Source organism: Cynoglossus semilaevis, chromosome 4, assembly GCF_000523025.1.
Source record: "Cynoglossus semilaevis isolate Cse_v1.0 chromosome 4, Cse_v1.0, whole genome shotgun sequence".
Classification (NCBI taxonomy): domain Eukaryota; kingdom Metazoa; phylum Chordata; class Actinopteri; order Pleuronectiformes; family Cynoglossidae; genus Cynoglossus; species Cynoglossus semilaevis.
This window is the reverse complement of record NC_024310.1, coordinates 17,325,998-17,349,358: the sequence shown is the minus strand read 5'-3', so window position 1 is coordinate 17,349,358 and position 23,361 is coordinate 17,325,998. Positions and strand designations below refer to the sequence as shown.

General features: G+C 41.3%; 1 protein-coding gene across 1 annotated transcript in view; it reads left to right on the top strand.

Moving 5' to 3' along the window:
* Positions 1–23,361, top strand: part of ift80 (intraflagellar transport 80 homolog (Chlamydomonas)) — a 31,399-nt gene that overhangs the window by 5,711 nt on the left and 2,327 nt on the right. Inside the window, exons 9-16 of the mRNA XM_008309720.3 lie at positions 15,529–15,708; positions 17,373–17,491; positions 17,642–17,716; positions 18,716–18,879; positions 19,188–19,252; positions 20,810–20,945; positions 21,051–21,198; positions 22,492–22,663. Coding sequence (XP_008307942.1) covers positions 15,529–15,708; positions 17,373–17,491; positions 17,642–17,716; positions 18,716–18,879; positions 19,188–19,252; positions 20,810–20,945; positions 21,051–21,198; positions 22,492–22,663 — 1,059 coding nt within the window. The remainder of the gene's footprint in view (positions 1–15,528; positions 15,709–17,372; positions 17,492–17,641; positions 17,717–18,715; positions 18,880–19,187; positions 19,253–20,809; positions 20,946–21,050; positions 21,199–22,491; positions 22,664–23,361) is intronic.

Below are 23,361 nucleotides of genomic sequence, written 5' to 3'. Positions count from 1 at the left end.
TTAGAACTTATGTCCTTGAAGAGGTGGAAGAACCAAAGGTGAAAATGTGTTCAGCATGTTAATTGTCCCAGAAGCAGCTGTGAGTAGCCTTACAGTCAGTGTTATCTAACATTAGCACTTGCAGGTGTTCAGATATAATGAGTGATATCAGTTATTCCTCAGTGTTTCCCTCGGATAATACCAGCAGGTATAAGCTGACTGCCCTATTAAAAGTGAAAACAAACCACAGGGTTCTGTGTTCTGATCAGAAGCCTCTCATGGTACATTTTGATTTAATTGCAATCAAATGACTTTTTTCTCTCTCTCTATATGACACAGAAAAAGTAATGGTCTGGAGGGTAGTGCAATCTAGCACATATGTCTTGTCCAGAAAGTGAAGGTCCACGTTCTGGAGAAGTTCCAATAATATAAAGAGAAAGAAGAGTGAAGGAGTTCTTAGTCTTTAACCCTAACTATTGGTGTCACTTGACTTTATGTATAGTTTAAAGTTTGAGTCCGTATGATAAATGTAAGCTGATAAAATGAGTCTGTGTTCATCCTTTACAGTTTATCTGGGTCAACAAAAAGGAATAACAATTCTTTTGGTAAAACTAGCAGAATTTAATCCCCCCCACTTTAGCTTATTTTTCTGTAACGACCCGATTCACCTTACGTCCTCCCATTATGGCTCTGTTTATGCGGTTAGTTTGTTCCATTGTTTCGTCACTGCACCACTTGCTTTTCTGTGGTGTGTCTTGGTGGAGGCAGTGTGATGAAGATGATAATTATGATGATTATGGTCCTGCCCTGCTCTAAACGGGAGGAAGGGTATGCTTGCCTTCTCCTCCCCGAGCCCCTCAGAGACGGTGTGCACCGTAGCATGGCGTGGGAGGCTTGCTCAATGGTAGAGAGAGAGAGAGAGAGAGACAGAAAAACAGAGCGAGAGAGAAACAAAGTGAGATCAAGTTTAGAAAAAGCCAAATCCCTCCTCAGAAGTCACAGTGTCTGAGCTGCATGTGTGAATATAGACATGATATGAAGTTTGAAAGGTTCTGAGTGGGTGCTTGTGCACACTTGTTCACTCCACGTCCCTCATGTCATGTCAGTGTCCGTTTAGAGTTAACACGCACAAACAGAAAAGCCGTTCACTGCAGCGACTAATTAAGGGCTTCACCTGTGTTGCTGCTGTGGTTTGTTTGCGGTGCAGTAAAGGGTTAAGCTGTGCACAGAGTCTTTTCAGTTACTAGCGTGACTAATGGGAAGGAGTTTCATTCTGTATCTGCTACAATGAAACCTTGCACTTTAACGTATTGCTGCTGGCTCAGCAGGATCAGTCCCGCACATTTAACCCTTTCACCTCCCCCCTCAGCTCGCCTCCCCTTCTCTCCCGAAACTCTTCACTCTTTTTTGCTCTCTTGCCTTTTCTCCTCAGTTTTGTCTCTCTCTGACTTCTATATAAGACACATTGCCCCCCCCCATTATCACAGAGGAGGGAGGGAAAAATGCACACTTGCATGCAAACAACAGACATTGACTTTATTTTAAAAGCACAAAAAAAGATTTACTAAAATGTACCCAGTTTTGTTTTAGGAAAGTTATGGACCTTGACCAACATTGGAATACAGTTAAACACCTAACTTTATGGTAAGTGTAAAATATATTTGATATGCATCTGTTATAGTTAGATCCCTTTCCGATCTGGAAATTGAAGCTACAGCACCAGTAAAACAAGAATATCACAGTGATAGAATCAACACAATACAAACAAGAGTAGCAGCACATCATCAAAGAATAGGGAAAACCCTGAACAGTGTTGATTTTGTGCATGCATGTAACGTGTCTGAATATGGCACAAGGCACAAAGACGTTCACTGTCCCCTTTACAAGATTTGAGAGAGACAATAAGTCAGTGTCAGTCTATGTGCCTGCTGTAGTATATGCATGTGCCCACATGCCTGTGGGTGCATGTGTTGTGTGTGTGTGTGTGTGTTAGTATTGCTGTGCAAATGTGCCTGCGAGACAGCAGTCTATTTAAGAGGCGCTGCAGCTGGTGTCTAGCGTCTGGACCCTGTCACGATCCCTGACACTGTCACTGGCTAACAAGTAGGACTCATTGTGCCAGGCCAGCACTCTCTCTCTCACTGCTCTCTCTCCACTCCCCTTCACCCCTCCTTCATTTCTCTGCACTTGTGTTTTTCTGCCGCCACTTTAAAACCATGTTTACGTACAACTGCTTGGTTTTGCTTCACTACTTCATCCACTGTGTCCAGTCTGTTGGCTTTTGTGTCTCAAGCTCTGAACTGTCACTAATGAAGTGCGGGAGCTTTCTTCAATCCTTATTGGATGAACAGTAACTAGGCCTATTTTTAGCCATGTTTGTCATTTAAATTTTTTTTCAAGTATTACATGTTTGGGTCTTGAACACATAGACATCGCTTGGTGTCATATGATTTTGGCGTAAGTTTGGACCAAAGCAAGAAAATACACCTAAAGTTAGGTTAGCATATTAGCATATCGGTATGGTGTGTTGAGTGCTCTTACTGGCACCATGAGAAAACATCAACATCTGATTGGACAAATATTGTACCTCTTCTTATTCTGACTGTTCTAAATGCCAGAATTATGTACACCATTTAGATAATTTCACTTTCAGACTGGTTTTGAACCAGTCCGAAATTCAAAACCAATTTAAATTGCCTGAAATAAGCACTGCCTAGGAAAGAAATAAGCATTAGGAAGAAGAAAACCTGATTCATCCATTGGCCAAGGCCAAAAACTTAAATCCATCTCCTTCAGCCACAAGCAGCCATGATGTACGGTGTGATGTTCTGCTTATACAGTTTATCAACAATCCCTTTCACCTCCAAACTATCAGGCTACAAGGCATTTTCCAACTTTTTATAGTTTGCCTCTGCTTCATCATTTTCATGCTCTTTTGGCTTGTCTTTCTCTCTTCCCTTTATTGGAGAGTTAATTTATTGGTATGGTTGGTAAGATGCATCAAAACAGTTGTGTGTTTACTTGGTAAGGCCACGTGTCCATTGGTTTACAAGGGGAACAGGTTTAGTCTACTTGCTTGTGATTGGTCAACAAAGCCAACCCAGTTTGTAGACCTACCTGTTGCCTTAGCAGCTACATCTTTACACAGTAAACACTGCAGCCACGCACTTATCAAAAGATTCAGCCTTTCTGTTGTGTATTTTATGATAAGTTAATAAGGTAATAGGTGGGAGAGGTGTGTTCTTAAGTGTCAAATGTTTCTGCACACAAGACTTAATTGTTGATAAGAGACCAGGTTCTTCTTAACCCTAACTAAACCCTATTTTATTTACATCAGGAGCAGGTCTTTGCTACAAATGTTCCCTCAGTGGGAAAACTAAATACAGGGACTAATGAATGATTAAAATGTTTGTATTTGATTAATCACAGGAGAGTTGTGAAATTCATAACAATGATTAATTGTGATTTTATTTAATATTGAGTACACGTAAGAAATCAAGATAAATCAACATTTCTAAAATATGCCAATAAAACTTTTCATTAACAATCTGAAAAAAATGTCCCTAAGAATCTCCAGGGAAAATGTCTCTTCATAGAGTGTATTTGGTGTATTTCAGTCATTACTGTTCATCTGGACGGTGTCTTGTAGAACGTGTGCAGAGTTTCTTTCTAAACTCCAGTCTAGTTGTAGTCATCAACAATATTAATCAGTCTACTGTCCTGAATCCATTTGAGTGTTGTGTCAGTCAGACTGTGAGTAGTAGACTTACTGACTGTTCTGATCTCAGTCAGGCTGCTCTGACACAAGCCGGCCCACTGACCTGAGACTGAAGACACACGCTGGGAGTTGATGATGGGATTTTAAGATCCTGGTGATTCAGTGAAATGAAAATCTTTTCCTGCATCCATAGTATGTTAGAGCAACAAAAAGTAGATGGATTTATAAGATTTTTTTTTTTTTTTTTACTTTATCACAGTGAACAATAATTTTGACAGTCCTAGTAAATAGCCTTGCTAAATGTTGTGCACTGTGCCTTTAAGAGGCAGTCAAACTGAAAATCCTCTAGTGTTAAAACAGTGCAGGCCACAGCTCTGCCTTCCAAAAGATGTCACATTGCGTTTGCCAAGCTCCGTTTTTTATTTTAATTTAAATTTAAATGAATGAGCATGCTGTATTTTTCCTGCAGAGTTAGTGTCACTTCAAATGAAGCCCCAGAACTGTGCCTCATTGAACTGAAGTCGGTTATTACTTCTTCGCTCTCCTTCTTGGTCTGTGTTCAATATTCTCTGAAGTGAAGATGTGGTATAATCCAGATCCCTGTCACACTTCCACTGATAAATCGACATCTACATCTGCTCAATTCCCCTCTTCTCTTTTTTGCTCTTCTTTCTATTTTTCCCTAACCACAGAGAACGTGTTGGAGCTCATCAGATGTTTTTAACCATGCGCCTACTTTAATAAAATCTTTTGCTGCGTTCACTTCACAGGTCGAAAACAGCTGTGACCTTCAGAAACTTCTGGTGGATGCACAGTTGTAATCACAGTTGTGCTTCAAATGTATCACTCATAATGGCATAATGGTTTTTGAGAGTTGGCTTTTGTGAAAGTGTGAAACCACAGGTATTGTAGATACTGCATATCTTAGATACATATAGTTATAAAACCACTGACAATCCTTGATTTACTGTTTCTGGCTGGGACGTTTTCGCCAGATGCACTGAACAAACTGCTCATTGGACTCAGATTTAATCATAATTGTCACTTTGTGTATGAGTTACAATCATATTTCTCTGAGGTCAGAACTTTAATATTGACTTAAAGCATAATTTGCTGTCTGTTTCAGTCTGTTGCTTCCTGCATTCTCTCTCTGTGTCAGTGTGTGCTGGGCTGCCTTCACCTTATCAGAGCTTCTCCAGGATCTCTCCAATTTCTTTACTTTTTTTTAAGAGGAGAGGAGGGGGGTGTCTCTACCAAGAGTATATGAGAGCTTTGCTTTGCGTTGCCACTCTGGGAATGAATCCATGTCCAGCTGGAATCACCGCTACTGCCGTTGCTCTCTGTTTTTTTCCCCTCCTCTCCCCCTTAAACATGCAGCCCTGGTTTCTATAGGATCTTTGTCTCCCATCCTCATAGCTGCCAACTATTATTCTCTCTCAGTCCATCACTGACTGTCCATTAGACTGCCTGTCTACGTACACCCTTTTTTTTCAGTTTAGTACTTAACTACAGACGCTCATGCCATGAGACAGTTCACCTTTGGGTAATGTCCTGGCCTTGTACTCCCTATCTCCTCAGTGAGTCCTTCTATTTCATCTTTTCCCTATCATTGTGGAGGACAGGGTCTACCTGAGCCTGAATTGTGCTGCCAACCCCTGGCTGGCCAACATCTGGAAATTGCTTCTGCTGGAATAAAATAAAACGGCTCAAAGTTCAGGTCATGCAACACTGTTAGTGGAGCATGAAACAACAAAAGAAACAAGGGACAGATTTATGAGACTGTGACTCTTTGTCTGCCTTTGTCACATGACAACAGTGGCATTAGATGTAGTGTACTTAAGTAGTACAACAAGGTAAAAGGGAAAATGTTTGCAGCTACCACAGAATAGATAGGCAGCAGGCACAGAACACACTCACTCACACACACACACACACACACACACCATACAGGATGGAAAAACAAAGAGGAGGGAGTTACTCGAGAAAGAAGATGAAAAGTAAGACAAAAATTTAAAAAAAAGAAATATTGGCATATATCTAAAGAAAAAGTTGTGTGTGTGTATCTCAGTCAGAAGGAGGGAGAGAGAGAGAGAGAGAGAGTGTGTAAGAGTGAGGGAGCATTGTCAAACAAAGAGAGTCCTGAGTCAGCAGCAGAACAGTTTTCTCCCCAGGCAACTGGGCAGGACTACTCCTCTCCCCTCCCTCCCACTCTCCCTCCTCCCTCCCTCTCTGTCTGTCTGTCTCTCCCTCTCTTGCTCACTCTTTTCCCACTTGTTTTACTCCTCCCTTTCTCTATTTTTTTTCCTCTCTCTCTTTTTCTTTCTCTCCCTCTCTCTCTCCCGCTCTCTTACAAATCTCTGCTTTTCATGCTATTTCTTGCTCCCTACTCGCCCCCTCTGTTTTCATGCTGTAATAAGCCTGCTCCATCTGTACGCTGTGAACTAGTAAAAAGAGTGCAATGTCTAAATAAGGACATTTTGGTCCGTCTCAATCTTCCAGACTTTCCAGTCTACCAATTCCCTCTTTTTTTAGTAACAGTATTTTATTTTCCCTTATTTTTTTACAAAATCTGTGGAAAGCTTAGTTCAATTTTATCTACAAGGTGTTTATAGCCTGCAAAACAATCTTGTACTTTCATTTCAATTTAGAATATATCACAGGCCACCACATCCCAGAATGTGGATGTCATTCTGTCCGTCTTTTTGTCTTCTCGGTCTTTTGTGCAGAACAGCCTTTCTTCTCTGTGTTCCTGAAGTACTTTTGGCGTGATCTGTGGAACAGTGTATGCTCAGGTCCTTCATGCAGATGGTTGACCCCAGTTTTTTTTTTTTTTTTGTAATAGAGTGTATATGTGTGTTTGCGTGCGTGACCTAGTGCCTGCATGCATGGAGTGGGTAAGAGTAAAAGGCACTTGTTGACTTGGTATTACTTTTACACCTCTGTAGAGTCTGGATAAAGGCTTTCCTTGTTGGAAAGCAAAAAAGGAGGGGAGCATGAATAAGAGCAGAGAAAGGAGAGCAGTTGGAGTGAAGGGGAGGAGGCGGAGGGGTGGTGTGGAACTGTCCAATATATCCTGTAAAGTTGGCCTAGGCAGCCAGGCTTGGAGTATTGGTCTCATAAAAGACGATGGCTTCTCTCTCTCTTTCTCTCTCTCTCTCACTCACTCACTCTCTCACTCTCTCTGCTCTCTCTTCTGCTTGTTCTCCCTTTTTTTCCTCTTTACTTTGCGCCTCCCCAGCCCCTCTACCCTCCCCCCTGCTCACCACGTGCAGCTGGAGTAAGCATATGACAGTGAGACACCACTCTGCCAGCCCCCTCTGGCAGAGTCATCATTCTTCACAGCACTAAATCACCACCTCTACTACCTCTGCAAACGTAACGGGAGCAGAGAGCGGGGAAAGTGAGCTTAAATGAAAATAAAGAGCAGGAGTGTGATTCAGTGAAACAGCCCACTGAAGGACACACGGCACAGAAACCTTTGCTGGTGCGCGCACCAACAGCGAGGCTGGTTTGGACCTGGCATGATATTTGGCACACACGTGCGCGCACACAAATCCGTGTTTTAACCCTTTGATATTGACAAATGTATCGACTCGTTTTGCACTGAGTGCAGCTTGTTATATAAAGTATATGTGTGTACCTCCACAGATAACTAATGGCCTTGTCATCACTCATGCACTTAGCTTAATGTGTGTGTTTGTATTGCTTTATGGAGGACTGTGTTTAATTTAAGCTCTGTGAAACTAGTGATTATGGACATGTGTGACTCTACTCAGACTGGCCAAAGTGAAGCAGCGATAAAACTTTAGAGATGTAAACATTTTGGGGTCTTAAGAGAAGCTCCTTTCAGTTTTTCTTTTTCTTTTTCATCCTGCTTTAAGACCTGGATTTTTTTTTTTCAGGTATGACTGGTGAAGTGGGTTGAAGACTGATCTGTTATGTTGTTTCTATCATGCCAAATCACAGAAATACCTAACTTACCTCTATGTGCGTGTACATTTGCACGTGCGCGCGTGTATTTGCGAGCACATGTGTGAATAGTTGGTGCTAATAGAATTCTGCTGTCCACTGCACAGCTGTGTCCTGCTGATGAGTCCCAGGAGGCCCCAGCATGTGTCTATGGTTACTATGTTGAGGCTCCAGCATGAAACCATATGTAGATCATTATTCTCCTCTTCTCCTCTCCTTTCTCACTCCTGCCCCCTCTCCCTCCCTCCCTCCCTTCCTCTCTCTCCCTCACTCACTCTTCCCCCTGTGCTGCCAAAGCTCCAACTTGTACCACTCCACACTCCTCCCAGACTCAGCCTCTCTGTATCTCTTTGGCGCAGCCAAGTGGGTATTTGAAAACAGAGCTCTTTTTCACAAGCCTATATTTAGAAATGGACTTTTACGATAGCTTCAGTTATTGTGTGTTTTCTTATAGCAGAGGACATATGTTACATGTGTGTGTATATATATATATATATATACATATTTATTATATATATATAATAAACAAAACAATGGTGCTGGCAGGTTTACTTGTCACAGCATGTCAACACTGTGATGTTACTCCATAGCTTATCACACACTTGACCTCAAATGTATTTTTAGTCATTCCCTCTTTGGTCAGATATGGCCAGGTATTACTCCTGGACCTTGCATTTCTTGAAAACAATATTTTTATTTGGATTTAAAGGGCCATAAATAAATGTCAGCACCTGAAGCACCTGTACTGTATGTGTTAAAATGTATGTTGACAGAAGCCTTATATGTATACAGTGGTAAAGGTTGTTGTTGTGCTTCACTGTCAACTCACCTCCCCCTTCATCCTGATCATTCGTCAGGCACTGGTTCATTTAAAATTATATATATATATATATATATATATATTATTTAAACCAACTAAAAAGTTCTTTTTTTTTTAAATCTTCAACTCTTTAAAAAACCAAAAGTCCTTTGTAGGAAAATTGAAAACAAACACTAAAGGATAAATGATTGGTTTGTCTGAGAAGTATATTCTATCACGGCAGTGTCCACACTTGGTTCACATAAACGAAATATACTTTATATATATACATCATATGTTGGGACATATGTTGATGCATGCAGCTGTATATGGCACAATAGGTTTAGTCACAGTGACCAGCATCTAAAAGTAGAATTATAACTATATCTTATATCTATATCTTAGATTGCGATCCACTTTTTATCACTTTTTCTGAATCCCCTGTGAAGGAGGTGAGTTCAAGCTGACATTTACAAGGTCTCCTAATCTCTTGAAAGACTGATGACCCCCTCTCCAGCTACCTCACCCCCTTCGCTCCCCCCCCCCACACACACACACACAAAACTCCTCCTTTGTTGAAACCCATGTACAGGTCATGTGTTCGACACCAGATTGCTGTCAACATCTCCATGCGTACATACACCCGGTGTCTCTCTGTTTATAGATGGATACTGGCCTGTGTATGGCTAATGTCCATTACACTAGGACATGTGTGTTGTGTTTTTATTATGGGAAGGGAGTTACGCTCTGTACGGCACTGCCAGGTCCTCTCCTGCACACGGGCAAACTGAAGCCAGCTGGCTTTACACAGAGTCTGCCATCTGTTCTGATTTATGTAAGACTGTTAACCCTGGACTAGGTTGGCTCCCACCCACTCCCACTATCACAGTGACAAACTCGCAGAGAATGAAGTGAGTGGAGTTTAGCTGCCACCCGAGGGGCTTCGGTGACAATCAGTCATTGACTTCAATGATAAACAAGCTGTCAGATAGTCACAGTGAAGACTGTGCAGTGTCATGAAAACCGTGGTAGAGCTGGATCATATTTATTTTGCTCACCAGACCAGTGTTTGTTTTTCTTGTTGTTGTTTTAATTTTTTTAGTATTTGTGCTCGTTTGTCCTGCATCTTTTTGTGCCTTTCGCTGACAGAGAAGTTGACATAGCAGACCTGACACTGCAGCGTGGCAGACGTGCAGCTTCAGTCACATTCCCGGTCACATGATGTGGTGACAGTGTAGCATCGCTTTCTGTACAGAAGGTCGCCTGTGCTTAGTGAAACATTTACAGATTGTATTACATTTGGTTTTTGTTTCTCTTATTTGAAAGGAGACTTATGCTGGCTGTCAGAACAGCAGCAACTTCATGTTTTGTCCACATTGTACATAATAATAGAAATCAGGTCAGTCTTTGAACAACAGTCCAATCATCTCATAACTCTCCCTACTTTAAAGTCAAGTCCGATCCTCTCCGTGTTTATGAGGAGCAGATGTTTAGTGTAGTCAATAAAGTCAAAAGTTATTCATAATTTGTATATTTTTTAAATCCATCCTTGTGAGATCTTTGGTTTTTTATGTTTTTTTTTTTTTTTTTTGAGGTGAGTCAGTTAAAAAAAAGTTTAGGTTTTAGGTTATAAACATCAACACTCCTGGACATGTTCATTTGTTCCTAAATCCTTGCTTCTGTGTGACAGTAATGTCAGAGTTAGAAAAGCCCAAAGATTCTACAACTCCACTGTCCTCCTCCTGATTAGTACGTTGTTGACTTGCTTTGGGGTTGGGGTGCAGGGAGGGGTCAGGGCAGACATATTTAATGTTTGTGAAGTAATGGGGCTGAATCAGCAGATAGCTCCACTGGGAGCCATTAGTCCAGACATGTGTCATTAACCCTTTCCTTGGCCTGAGCTCCACCCCTGCCAACCCCCACACTTCTCAACACAGGCCGTCAAGACCAGAGCTGAGTTTCAGGTGGTGCATTTAAGGAGAAGGGGGAAGGGGTGAACCAGTGTCACACACACACACACACACACACACACAAACGAACACTACAGTTTTTCCCCATTGACTTTGTTTCTAATATTTTTCTACCTCTCCTTGAATTATTATTATTATTATATTATTATAGTATTATATTATTATTAGCTACTTTTTAACATTTTGCATTTAATAACTTGTGAGTTTTTAACGTAGTGTTTTTGTCAGTTTTGTCAGTTATGTACACCACTGAAGTCTGGAGTAAACTTCCCCTGTGCTGCCGCCCCCACCCCCGTAGCATTTCAAAACAGTTTGAGAGAGTTAAACTGTGGCTCCACAACACATGTATGCTGTATCTATTAAACACTGCTTACAGACGCAGGTAATTAGAAGATACTCTATATGTCAACTGTGTTCTGCTTCAACTACGTGGTGATGCTGTCTGATAGCACAAGTATCAGACCTGAGATGCTGAAACAAAATCCATGTCTCCACAGTCCAGGCACATGTGCCACCAAAGTACCAGCGCGTCCAAATGCACAGCTTCTGGACTTGGTATAACAAGTTGTTCATGATATCAGCATAAAAAGCTCACTGTGCAAGATCAATTCTTATCTCCACCCTGTTTATTTACCATGTAAAATCATCACTGTCACTGAGAACTCCCTGCCCTTGAAGGACTTTGGTGTTTTTTAATTGTTTAGTTGCAGTCAAATTTAAAAAGTTCTATATTTTAAGGCTGCTCTGAAAAGAAATATCCTCTCCTTGAGCTTTTTACGTAACCTCCTAGCAGGCCTCCCCCTTGTTGGCTGCGGCTGCGGGGCAGCAGCAGAGAGAAGGGGCAGGCCTGTAACACCTGCCAGTGTTAATGGTAAACATATGTGGAGAAATGCAGGATGAGGATGTGGGGGAGGAGGAGGGCAAACACTCCTCTTAAAGAGCTCTTAAAGAGTCTGTGTGCACATAGATGGGATGTGTGTTTCAAGTATTCATGTGCACGTGTGCAGGTTGTGTGTTTGCTAAAGTGGAAAGATGCTGTTGTCTCATTCATCTTCCGTCCCATATATAACCAGGTACTTCTGTTTCAAACGTTAAGCATAGTTGGTACGCTATACATCCGCTAGGGGGCAGTGTTATTTTCTGAGCCGATGTCTGTTTCTCAGACAATAACAAACAATGTCGACAGTGGAGAGGTGATGATATTGTTCGTGTTCAGAAACAGGTCCAAACAATGTCGACCGTGGTGGTCTCTGTGGACAGAGATTCTTTCTTCCTGGATCCGTCATTTCTGTTGTTTAACTACAGTTGTCTTCCTCTTGCTGTTCCTTTTATGGGTGCACATTAGCCATACTGCACAACAACGCCCCCCACGATTCGTAGTTGTACTGCTCTTTTTAGTGTGTTTGTGTATGCATACATAAGCTTTCCGAAAACGTATTGAGAGAGTTTTCACCTCCTTTCAGAACAAATGGTTGATGAAAGACGTAAACATGTAAGGAAATGTGTGTATTAAGTTTTAATACAAGCCCATAAGTTCAATTTATATTTTAATAAAGGGACAATTTTAGGGTATTACGTTTCATAATACCGTATTGATTTTTAATGTTTTTAATGTTAAAATGTTTAAAAAAAATTCAATATATCGTGCATATAATATCGCACTATATTACAGTATATTATATCGTTGTCCGTATATTTTGATCTGTATCGTATCACCACATTCTTTCCAATACACACCCCCTAATTGTGTGTGTTGACAGACACACACTTACTGAATTGACACCTTATATGTGTGTTATCTCTGCTTTTCCTTGGCTATGCACACTAAAAACTGCATGACAGCTTCCCCCCCCCCCCCCCACACACACACACAATCACCCAATCCCTCTCCCACAGGCTCCAGGAGTCAAATGGCTCAATGTGTTAAGAACATTAGGTAAGCGTGGATCCAGCAGTGTTCCATGAGCTGATATCATATGTCCTGCTTCATTACAATCTGGTGTATACATTCACCTGCATCACTTACCCTCCATCTATTCACCCCTCCTTCTCTCTTCCATCTACCTCCCCCCTTCCCTGTCTCGGAGGGGTGCTTCAACACAGAGCGAGCCATCTCAAGATGTTAGCCCAAAAAGTACTTGCAATTTCTCATCAGTGTAATCGCTGGCCCACGTTGCTCAGCTGTGGAGCTCGTGCAAATGCACCTCTTCATTCAAGACTGATTTGATGGATCAGATTTTTTTTTTTTTTGAAGTCAGTACTTCTGGAAAAAGACTAAAATCTGTAGTCATTCTACTTAATGCTAACTTTCAATCTAAACAAGTTACTGTACAAGGTGGTAGACATAGATCTGGACTGTAGGCAGGCCGGTCTAAAAGAATATTTTTAAAAAAGCATTGTGCTTTTTTAGTACTCTTAAGAAAAGTAATCCTCTGTGTTTAACACATTAGCGAAACACACCAAAAGTAGGCTCCCCTTGTTCTAAATATGTTTATGTTGCACAAATAGAATTACACTTCTTGCTGAAAACATAGATAATGTTTTGGTATTTGTGCCTGTAAAAGTTCCATAGGATCTTAGATTTCAGTTTTATATGGAAGGCACCCTACTTTTATTTTCTTAATTAAAAAATAAAGTTGTTGTTATTCTAGTAAAAGTGCGAACCTGGCACAGCTATAATTAAAAGGAGAAAATAAGTTTTATAGTCAACAATCAGACTCAAACAAACTATACCTTGTTCTTCAGCCCGTAGGTCTTGTTTTTCCTTGACTATTTTGGGCTTGATATGACATTTACTGGAGGGAGGCGGCTGACCAAAACCAGCTGAGTGCTGCGTGTACGAGGCAGACGGAGATCAAAGCAGCGGGTCTGTAACCTGTAGCCTGCTGCCGTCTGTTACCTTTAGCCCTGTCAAAGGGAATGAAGAGGAAACATCACCACACCTCACATCCCACAGCTGCTGGGCTACGAAGCAGCGAACACACTGAGGCCTTTTCTCTTGCTGCTTCACCGCAGCACTTGGCCAAATGCACCACACTTGTTTCTCCATCGCAGGCAGCGCTAGGCTAACATTAGCATTTTTCTCCCCTTATAAGCAGTTTACTGTGTGAATGGGTGTATTTGTGTGACAGTCCACCTCCCTCCATGGGAAAAAAAACATCTCACCTCGTTCAGATCCACCAGCCAGCCACTTACACCTGAGGCAAACGGAAGGTCAAGAAAAAGTTTCAAGGTGATGGTTCAAGATGACGTGTAAAAAGTGGCAGGATTTATGTGAACAACACTGTTGTTACATGTAGTAAAAGTACCATGACACTGAATATAATGGTGAATATGGATCTACAAGGGTCGCCCCATATCTTATTTTTGCCTTCTTTTTTAATTTTTTTTAAAATTTTTACATATTTCTAATCCTTGGTTACACCTTTTGCCTTTCTGTAAATGCTCTACAGGAGCAACTGTTGCAACAACAATCCCCCCCCCCTGTGATCAAAAAGGACATACATTTGTTAGTAGTTGGTAGTTGTCAGAGGTGCAGGGAAATTGAATCATTTAGTGAACACTAGCGAAATGACTTTGAAACGTTTTAAAAAGACCCTGGAGACAAGTTGAAGCCCCCACAGTTTCTTCTCACGACTGTCCAGTAAATGTTAATGGATCACCAGTGTATAGACTTTCAGACTCATCAACAGCTGTTCCTCCTACAGCCAATAGACTCATGATTCATCATTAGCCTGGAGCTGGTCCCTGTTTTCTTATAGAGTTTTACTGAGCGGTACCACCCAATGTTTTTATACTGCAAGAATTTTATACCAATAAAACACAGACTGTGTTAAAAGAGTAAACTGTTGTTGTCCTAGATATTGACACTGACATTAAGGGTGAGTTTAGAGTCTGGCTGACGCAGCACAGTGGACAAAGGATAGAAAACCTTCTGTTACTCTTGTCTCCCTCTGTGTCTTTTTCCTCCACCCACTCAAACTCTACCTCTTTTAAAACTTTTCTTATAAAAAGTAGGGAGAGGTCTTGTTAATCAGCTTTTGGCTTTGGTTTTGGGGGGCTCATATATAAACCCTCCCCCTTCCCTCCCGCACCCGTGCCCCTTGTGTATGTAATAGATGAGGATAGCAGAGCGTATGTTTACGACCAGGAGTGCTGGACTTGGCAGGGCCCGGCACTACTTCAGTGTGTCTTAGTTCTCACAGGTCATCACAGCTCAGTGACTGACTGACTGACTGAGTCCCTGTCTTTTTAGCACATGTGTACAGGCACAGATATACACATGTGTACACACTCAATGTTTTTTTTCCTCCTTTTTGATTCCATTCCTGAAATATGAGGAAAGAAGATTTTTGCCAGATTTTAACTACAATTCCCAGTTGGGCAAAGTCTTCACCAGCAGGGCTAGTTAGTACAAAAATCTGCTAGCATGTGAGGAGAGCAGACCTTACCTTAAGTTAAATCACTTTCAATGATTTATTGGCGTTTTTAAAAGAAAACACAATGCAGACGTAAAGCATTTTGGCTGGAGGAAAGTTACTGCTAACAGTAGTCCTACGCTCTTAGGGAATACAGTTGAGTTATAGTTATTGAGTAACCAAATGGCGTGAGTGTTAAAGATCCTAGCCAGTCTGATGGTTTTGGCACTAACAGATCTGTATTTCCTACCAGATGGCACTAAGAGGAACAGGTGGTTTGCTGGGTGTGACCAATCTTTAAGAATATTTTGAAGGGAGTGCTGTACTGATGTGTAGTGATAATGATGTCACCACTCTCTGGGGAGCCTCTAGGTCTGCCTGAGTTCAGCAAAAAAAGTGAGCCAGGAACAAAAACTGACAGATTCATGGATCTGTGGCAAAAGAAGTGTTTGATTAAGTTGGTTTATCCTCAGACTCACTGGTTCACAGTATTATTCCCAATATTGTATTGCTGATCCCCTGACACTGGACTCCAAGAGTATTCAAAATGTCTAAAGCCTGTGACTATTGTGCAATGTTCAGGTGATTATTTAAGAATCTGGTTTAATATCTTTAGCCATTAACTATATTGTCTCTCTCTTTTCTCTTCACACATCACCTCGCCTCTCGCTCTAGTGGTCCTATGCCTTGGAGAAGCCAAACACTGGCAGTGTGTTCACCATAGCCTGGTCTGCTGATGGCACCCAGCTGGCAGGAGCCTGTGGTAACGGTCATGTCATCTTTGCCCATGTGGTGGAGCAGCGCTGGGAGTGGAAGAATTTTGTGATCACTCTGACCAAGAGAAGAACGATGCAGGTAGTGAAGATATTGGTAATGATACACGTTTGACATATTACATCAACTACTGTCATGTGACACCTTTATCATCACAGCTGAATTCAATCAACATTATGTACGTCATGTCATTTGGTCACCTTGATCCTCTGGGTTCATGTTAGATAGAGTTAATCAGACACTCTTGGTGACACTCCTTAACCTTTTCAGATGTTGAGTTTCTATCCTCCCCCAGCTCACCATCCAAACAGGTTGTTGTGAAGTCCATCAAGACATACAACATGTGTTTTGTGAACATGAACTTTCATTTTAAGCTGGTTCAGTATCCAGTCTCTGTATGTAGTTGCCCCCTCCAGGATTAAGTTAATTATTCACTCAAAATTAACCATCGGTGTGAATATGAGTGTGAATGGTTCTTTGTCTCTCTGTGATCCTGTAATGAATTGGTAAACTGTCCAGGATGTAACTCCACCCACCGCTAGTTGCCCCTGCAAAGGATGAAGTAGTAGATAATGGATGGATTGGTGAATAAATGAAAATCATCAACATTGTGCAGCATTGTTATTGTGGTATAGCCACAGAAATGATGATATAGAATGTCACTGCCTTAGAAATCCTATGAAGAGATTAGCAAACAGCCTTAGTAAGGAAGCTAACACCTCTCCGGCTTTGTTTTTGGATAAAGACCCTTGCCGTAAACCAGTGCGTAGTTGTGCACAGTGACAATGACATGCTTGTCTGGCTGCTGCCCTCACTTCACCATTCTCTACAGCATAAACTCACTCAGACCACAGGGTAGTGTTTAAATGTGGCAAACGCGCCCTGACGTACGTGCGCTCACTTCTATACTGTACTTACGGACAGGGACGCACACTCAGAGAGAAACAGGTCTCTGCACGTGCACATGTGCCAACTCGTGCACTCATTTCTCATTCACCAGGAGCAGTCTGTGTAAACCAAACAAAGTTGGATCATCACCCATTTATTTTCAGCCTCGCAGGCGTTTTTCTGTCTCCCTCCTCCCCCTCTCCTCCTGGTAGTCCGTTTAAAAACGTGCACATCTGCCAGTGGTTTGCGAATCAGCCAGCTAAATTTACCACCTTGCGGTCGAATGTTTTTTCTTTCTTGGTTGTGTTGCATATAAATTTGGCCAGCCGAAGGGAGCAGAGGAGGACGATTTGTAAAGCTGTAAAAATAACCCCACCTTTCACCTGGCTCTGGAAAAGGGTCTTTCATTCAGACTGCAGAAAAATCTGGAAGGAAGTATTTATCTATGCAGGTGAAAAAAGGAGTAAAGACCGCTGCTCACACAAACAGTTAAAATGTCCTCCTGTGACCACACTTGCCCTGTGTATACTTGGATATACTGTAAGACTGTTTCCTGTGTATATTAAAAATAAATTCACTCCTAAATCCCTCACAGTGAACACACTGCCAGTCTGTGTTTAAACGTCTGTCATTGAACCCAGTGTCTCCCTTTTGTTAGCTCACAAGTATTCACAAGAGACTTGTGGTGTAGCCTGGCATTAGGTTGTATTTAGCCAAAACTAAACAAAAGCTAAACACTTCCTGTAATGGAATAAAAAACACTTGAATTTGACTAATTTTATGGTTTTTTTTTCTCATTTTAACATTTTTCCACTCACCCCAACTGCCTGTCTTCTACTGTTTTTACTGTGTCATAGGTGAGAAATGTAACAAATGACGCTGTGGACATTCTGGAGTTTAGAGATCGAGTCATCAAGGCCTCGCTGGCATTTGGTCACCTGGTGGTGGCCACATCACTCCAGTGCTATGTTTACAAGTGAGTCAACTGAACCTCTTTCTCTTTTCCTCACATGGTCTTTTTTTCTACAATTTAAGTGGCTCTCGGATGATGAAACACATTTGACTTCTGATTCTTGTTCTGATTGTTGTGTTTAAAAGCTTTTTCGTGCGGTTTATTTTTTGACAGCACGAAAAACTGGAACACTCCTCTCATCTTTGAGCTGAAGGAGGGAACGGTGAGCCTCATCCAGCAGGCAGAGAAGTGAGTAGCAGTGCAACGAGAACCAGAGAGGCTGTTGGATCATCTGTTAGCTTCCCTAATGCCTCATTAGTCTGCACTGACCACTCATCAAGCAGCAATCACACAACCCCTGCACACACTCACATGTACACACAGGCGCCACGCTGTAGCTTAGCCTTCGCTGTCATACAATAAGGCTGAGAGTGAAATCACTTGGGGTAATTAGATTATTATGGAGAAGCTCTTGTGCAATACTCCAGTGTAGTGGCTCTGACTCTCAGCGCGGAAACTAAATGGATTACTGGCCATTGTGTGATCACAATTGAGTTTTTCTGAGTGAGTTAATGTGGTTTATGAGCAGCGTATGTTTAAATTATCTGCTGATGGCAGTTCATTAAACATTGATATGTCTTCATTCTTTTAGTTTTTAGATTTCATCTACCACATTGACTGTTGCTCCCTTCTCACACAGACTTACTGTCTATTAAAAGTACATTGATTTTACAATATTTTATTTATTTAATGTTCCTCAACAAAAGAGGTGTACTGTATGAAATAACCCGTTTACGGTCAAAAAAAAAGAAAAGGTTTTTATTTAGCTGAAACATTCTTCCCGATGTCAGTCTACAGACTAAACGTAAAAATACATCACTGTGAGCAAAGACACCAGAGCTAACATTAGCTACAACAGTCCTGGTACAGACACCAGAGCTAACATTAGCTACAACAGTCCTGATACAGACACCAGAGCTAACGTTAGCTACAACAGTCCTGGTACAGACACCAGAGCTAACAATAGCTTCAACAGTCCAGAGCTAATGTTAGCTATATTTTATAATTTAATTATAAATTTTATTTGCTAATGTTAGCTATATTTTATAATTTACTTCATTTTATAATACCAATTATGGCTTGTTTAAAAAATGTTTCCTCAACACTAGAAGCTGTTAAATCGTTCACATTGCACCTTTAGTAAAATGCTTTCTTTCATCCACTCTCTTTACAACTCTCTCCATTCAGACACTTCCTGCTTGTGGATGGAGCAGGCTTGTACCTGTTCTCTTACGAGGGTCAGCTGATATCCTCCCCCAAGTTCCCTGGTATGAGAGCTGATGTCCTCAATTCCCAAGGTGTCTCCCTCAGTAATGACACTATCGCTGTTCGGGACAAACGTGACGAAAAAGGTGAGGGAGTGACTGTCATGTGTAATGTAGAGATCTGGGCAATCTCCGGGTGTAGTCGAAAGCAGAAAAAAAAAAAGGAAATGAAAGTTCCCAGTTAAACTACAGTTTTATTATAGGCTGTATGTACAAAACAAAAAGTAGTTTAGGTACATCAGCACATACCAACATCGGACCGTTTCATCTCTGTCAAGTTAGACAACAACAAAGCTGAAGCGGAAGTGACGTTTACCTGCCTACAGAAAGTCATCATTACAGTAAACATGAACTTTTATTGTTACTTAACTAAATATTTTGTCTTTTGTCATCAGTTATCCTGTTGTTTGATGCTCTGACTGGGAAAGTCCTCAGTGATGGGAAGCCCCTGACTCACAAGGTGTGTAATCCTTCATCAGAGTCTTTCTAAAGTAGCAGCACCAAGTGTAAGTGGGTCGTCTGCAGCCAACTGTGCATGTTTAGGAAGAAAGAGTTCAGTACGGCAGAGAAGTAACCGTTAAAAAGTCCAACTTGAACAAACTCATGTCCCCCCAGGATCATGGATGAGTGGGAACTAGTCCGTTGGCCTGTCACAAGTATGTCCATACAACTGGGTGACTCATGTGAAGAAATGTAGGTCAGATCTTTGGTGTATATCATATGATCTCCAGTGACCAGTCTGTTGAAGTTCCAGTCATTAAGGCTCACAAAGAAAACAGTCTCCTTGGCCATGAAGCTGGTGGGAAAACAGCTACTGAGACAGAAGAGTGACGGGTCGATATGACCCCTGCTCTCTGTCCACCCTGACATCACAGAATCAGGCCCGAGGTCCAGATTCATGTCTGCATCAATTGTAATAACAATATTAAGACCAAAGGAGCGAGGAGCCATTCAGGAGTGAAAACCACGTTAGAGAGAGTGATCCCTGCTGCCAACTGATGAGTTCTCCAGGTTTCCCCCACACTGAAAACATGCAGGACTAGGTTAATTGTCAACTACAGGTGTGAATGGTTTCTATTAGCATATTAATCAGCTAACGGTGCAATGATGAGCCACAATGACGAGCTGACCTGCCTTTTATTTGAATGACCTACACCCACACACAGCAACTGAGATTACAGTATAGAATGGTATACAACAGCATTTCAGAAAGAAGTAGCTCGCACAATTCTAACTGGGTAAGATGGCAGAAATACCATAGGTGGGACTCGTACCATTGTTTGAGAAACTCTGCACAGTATCATTCATTTCTTGGTCTTCATTATTAGGATTTTTTTATGAATGACTTTTTTTTTTTTTCTGAAGTGACCCCTAAAATGATAGTTAATGTCGTGATGAGTTTATTCATTTGACCCAGAGCCAGAATGAATCTTAGACATACACATGGTGTAATAAAAGGTAACATAATCATGATGGTAATAATTGTATATTCCTTTGGGTTGAAATTGTACGTTGTAAAGTCTAAATTGTAGGAAGAGGTTGGATTAAAAAAAAAGTTCAGGATGAAACTCTGGAAAATGATTTTGCCTACTCTAAGCTTTTCTGCATTAAAAATAAAATATAAAAAAAACAGTCGTGCTAAAATTATAGTGCAGGGAGAAGACAATAAAGGCAGGCAAAGTGCACAGGAGAAAGGCTCTGGGATCAAACTGAGAGGGAATTAGAGACAAAGAGAAGGAATAAATCAGAGGAGAAGAAAAAGAAGTGGAGGTAGCTGTAGTTCCTGTTTGTCAGCAGGACTTTTTCTGCCAGTATTCCACAGCTCCAAGACACTGCAGGAAGGCCAGCTGGCTCTGAGACACACACACACACACACACACACACACACACTGACTTGGCAAAAGGCTGTTGGGTCACGGTACTAACTGCTCTCCCCCTTTTATTTTCGTATCCTGATCTTTTGTCCTCCTTCCATCATTCATTTTACTCTCCCCTCCTTACCTGTGTGTGTGTATAGATGGAGGTGGTAGACATCGCTCTGGACCAGTGTGGCCCGTCCACAGAACGGAAGATTGCCCTGGTAGATAAGAACCATGACCTTTACATAACCTCTGTGCGTCATCTTGGCCGAGAAGCCAAAATCTGCAAAATTGGTGAGAGACGTGGATGAGAGAGAATCCACCCTGCATGAACTACTCTGACTCGTTTTTTATTCACAAACATAAAAATGCACTGATGTCTTTTTCCGTACTGTGCAGGTAGCATGGTTCACAGCGTGGCCTGGAACGATGCTGCTAACATCCTGTGTGGAATCCAGGACAATCAGTTCACAGTGTGGTGTTACCCCAGTGTGGTGTTCACTGACAAAGAACTACTTCCCAAAACACTGTACATTAAGGACGGCAGGTAAATTGAAGATTCACATTATATGTTTATATATATATAAAGTGTGTATATATATGTATATATAATTATATATATAAATACTGTGTGTGTGTATATATATATATATATATATACACACATATAATTATATATATATACATTTTATATATGTATATACTGTATGTAGCAGCTTGACATCCTTGGCCCTATATGAAAAGCAAAGCGTCCAGAATCTGTTAAGACAGCTTTTTTTTTATGTGAATTTGAAGCAGCCATGGAAGAGCAGTTAAAGGAAAAGAGAGCGATAGAAATAGCTTTTTTTCCCAAATCTTCCAGTCCGTTCCCAAAGGTACAACACACAGTGCTTAAGACTCACTTTGTTGCCAGCAGCTGTCAGCCTGCACAATGCTTCCTGCCCAAATGTCCACAACTTCAGCCAGTGCAGGAGGTGCTGAGGCAGAGCGCCTGCACGTCTATGCAGGCAGTCCTGGATCAGAACTACCTTCCTCTGCTACACTCATCTCTAAATAGTATTATTTATGCTTTTTTTTTATACATGCAGGACACACTGTGGCTCCTTTAGGTCTTGCTGAGAATACAAGTGCAAGTCAGAAAGTCTTCAGACAGATGTTATAATTGCCAAAGTCGTCTGATGTAAATGACTAAAACCGGTTCAGACTGGTCTCTGTGTCTCCAACAGCTTTGACCAGTTTCATCATCATATCTTTGTCTAGAGTTGAGCTGTGGGACCTTTGATTTGATCAGGTTTTTATTGTACCCTCAAATATTAAGCATTTTCACATCAGAGCGAACATCACTTTTTCATCCAGGTTTAAATGTATGAATGCTTTTCAACAGGCTTTGATCTAACTCCTGCTGAGTTGTCTTTATTTTTGCTAAATTGAAAGAACATTTGGAAGGACTCAGGTTTATTCTTAGAACAGGCAAAGCGTTAGGTTGTGACCTGGTATCATAGGAGAATTCTCTGATGGAAAACACCACTGAAGAAGAGTTTAAACTGACACGGAGGAGATGGAGAGACATGGATGTTTTACAAATTAATTTGATTGGTCTGGAGAGACATGGATGTTTTACAAATTATTTGATTGGTCGACTGGGACTGGGACTGTATAATGAACTCATCCAGATTAAATGTGGTCCTAAAGAAGTAGATTCTTGTCAATACAGTTGTACAGTCAGGGCCTTTACTAGAACTGAATTGTTTTAGATAAACATTGTTTTTATTAAAATGATTTCATTTACTCCTTCATTTCTTGTCTAATTCTAATACCTGTTCACTCTCCGTCTTTGAAGTGAGTTCAGTCGATCCCCACACATACTAAGCTTTGTCGGTACCATAGCAACGTTACGTCAAGGAGACGGTTCCCTGGTGTACAGCAGCATTCCTCCTTACGCAGGTGTGCTCCATGAGTACAGCTCCTCTACACGCTGGGAGGAGGCACTGCGCCTCTGCCGATTTGCCAAGGTACACATTTAATTTCTTTGTACGTCTCTGAACTTTTTTCTGCTCTGATATTATCCTTTATTCTGGCTTTAATATTTGCAGAATGAATAATAATGTGATTTATGAATTATTACATATAAACATAACACAAGCACAGACACAATTGTTTTTTGGATTTTTCTTGTAAATTTTTTTGGTACAAGGGTTTTAAAAAAATGTGTTAATTAGATTCTTTCAAACAGTACTTTTTCATGGCAGCACAACTTACAGTACTGTACAACACAGTCACAGTTACACTCTCAGCCAAGCTGTCGGTGTGTCCTGCGCATCTTTTTCTGGCTGGCTAACAATCTTTAAGCTCATTACCACCACCTGTGGTCTGGAGGCTGAAATGTTTTTAATATTTTCTTTTGTAATTACCTATCTAACCTGCTTTTTTAAACATTTAAAACTTTTTCATATGTAATATATTATAATTTTGTGCTCAGCTACAGCTTCAACCATTGTGTCATAATGTGCATTGGGGCTATAGCCCAGTCAAGGATCCTGTGGTGTGGGTCACATGCACGCGACTGGATACAGTCCGCATGAGAGCGAGTCTGAAAAGAGGTAGTGGACAGGTTTATGGGAGCAGAGCAGCAGGCTTTAATTAGCCTCCAATTAGCCTGGTGACACCATTTACCGGATTTAAACCCCCCCCCCCCCCCGCCCCCCCCCAC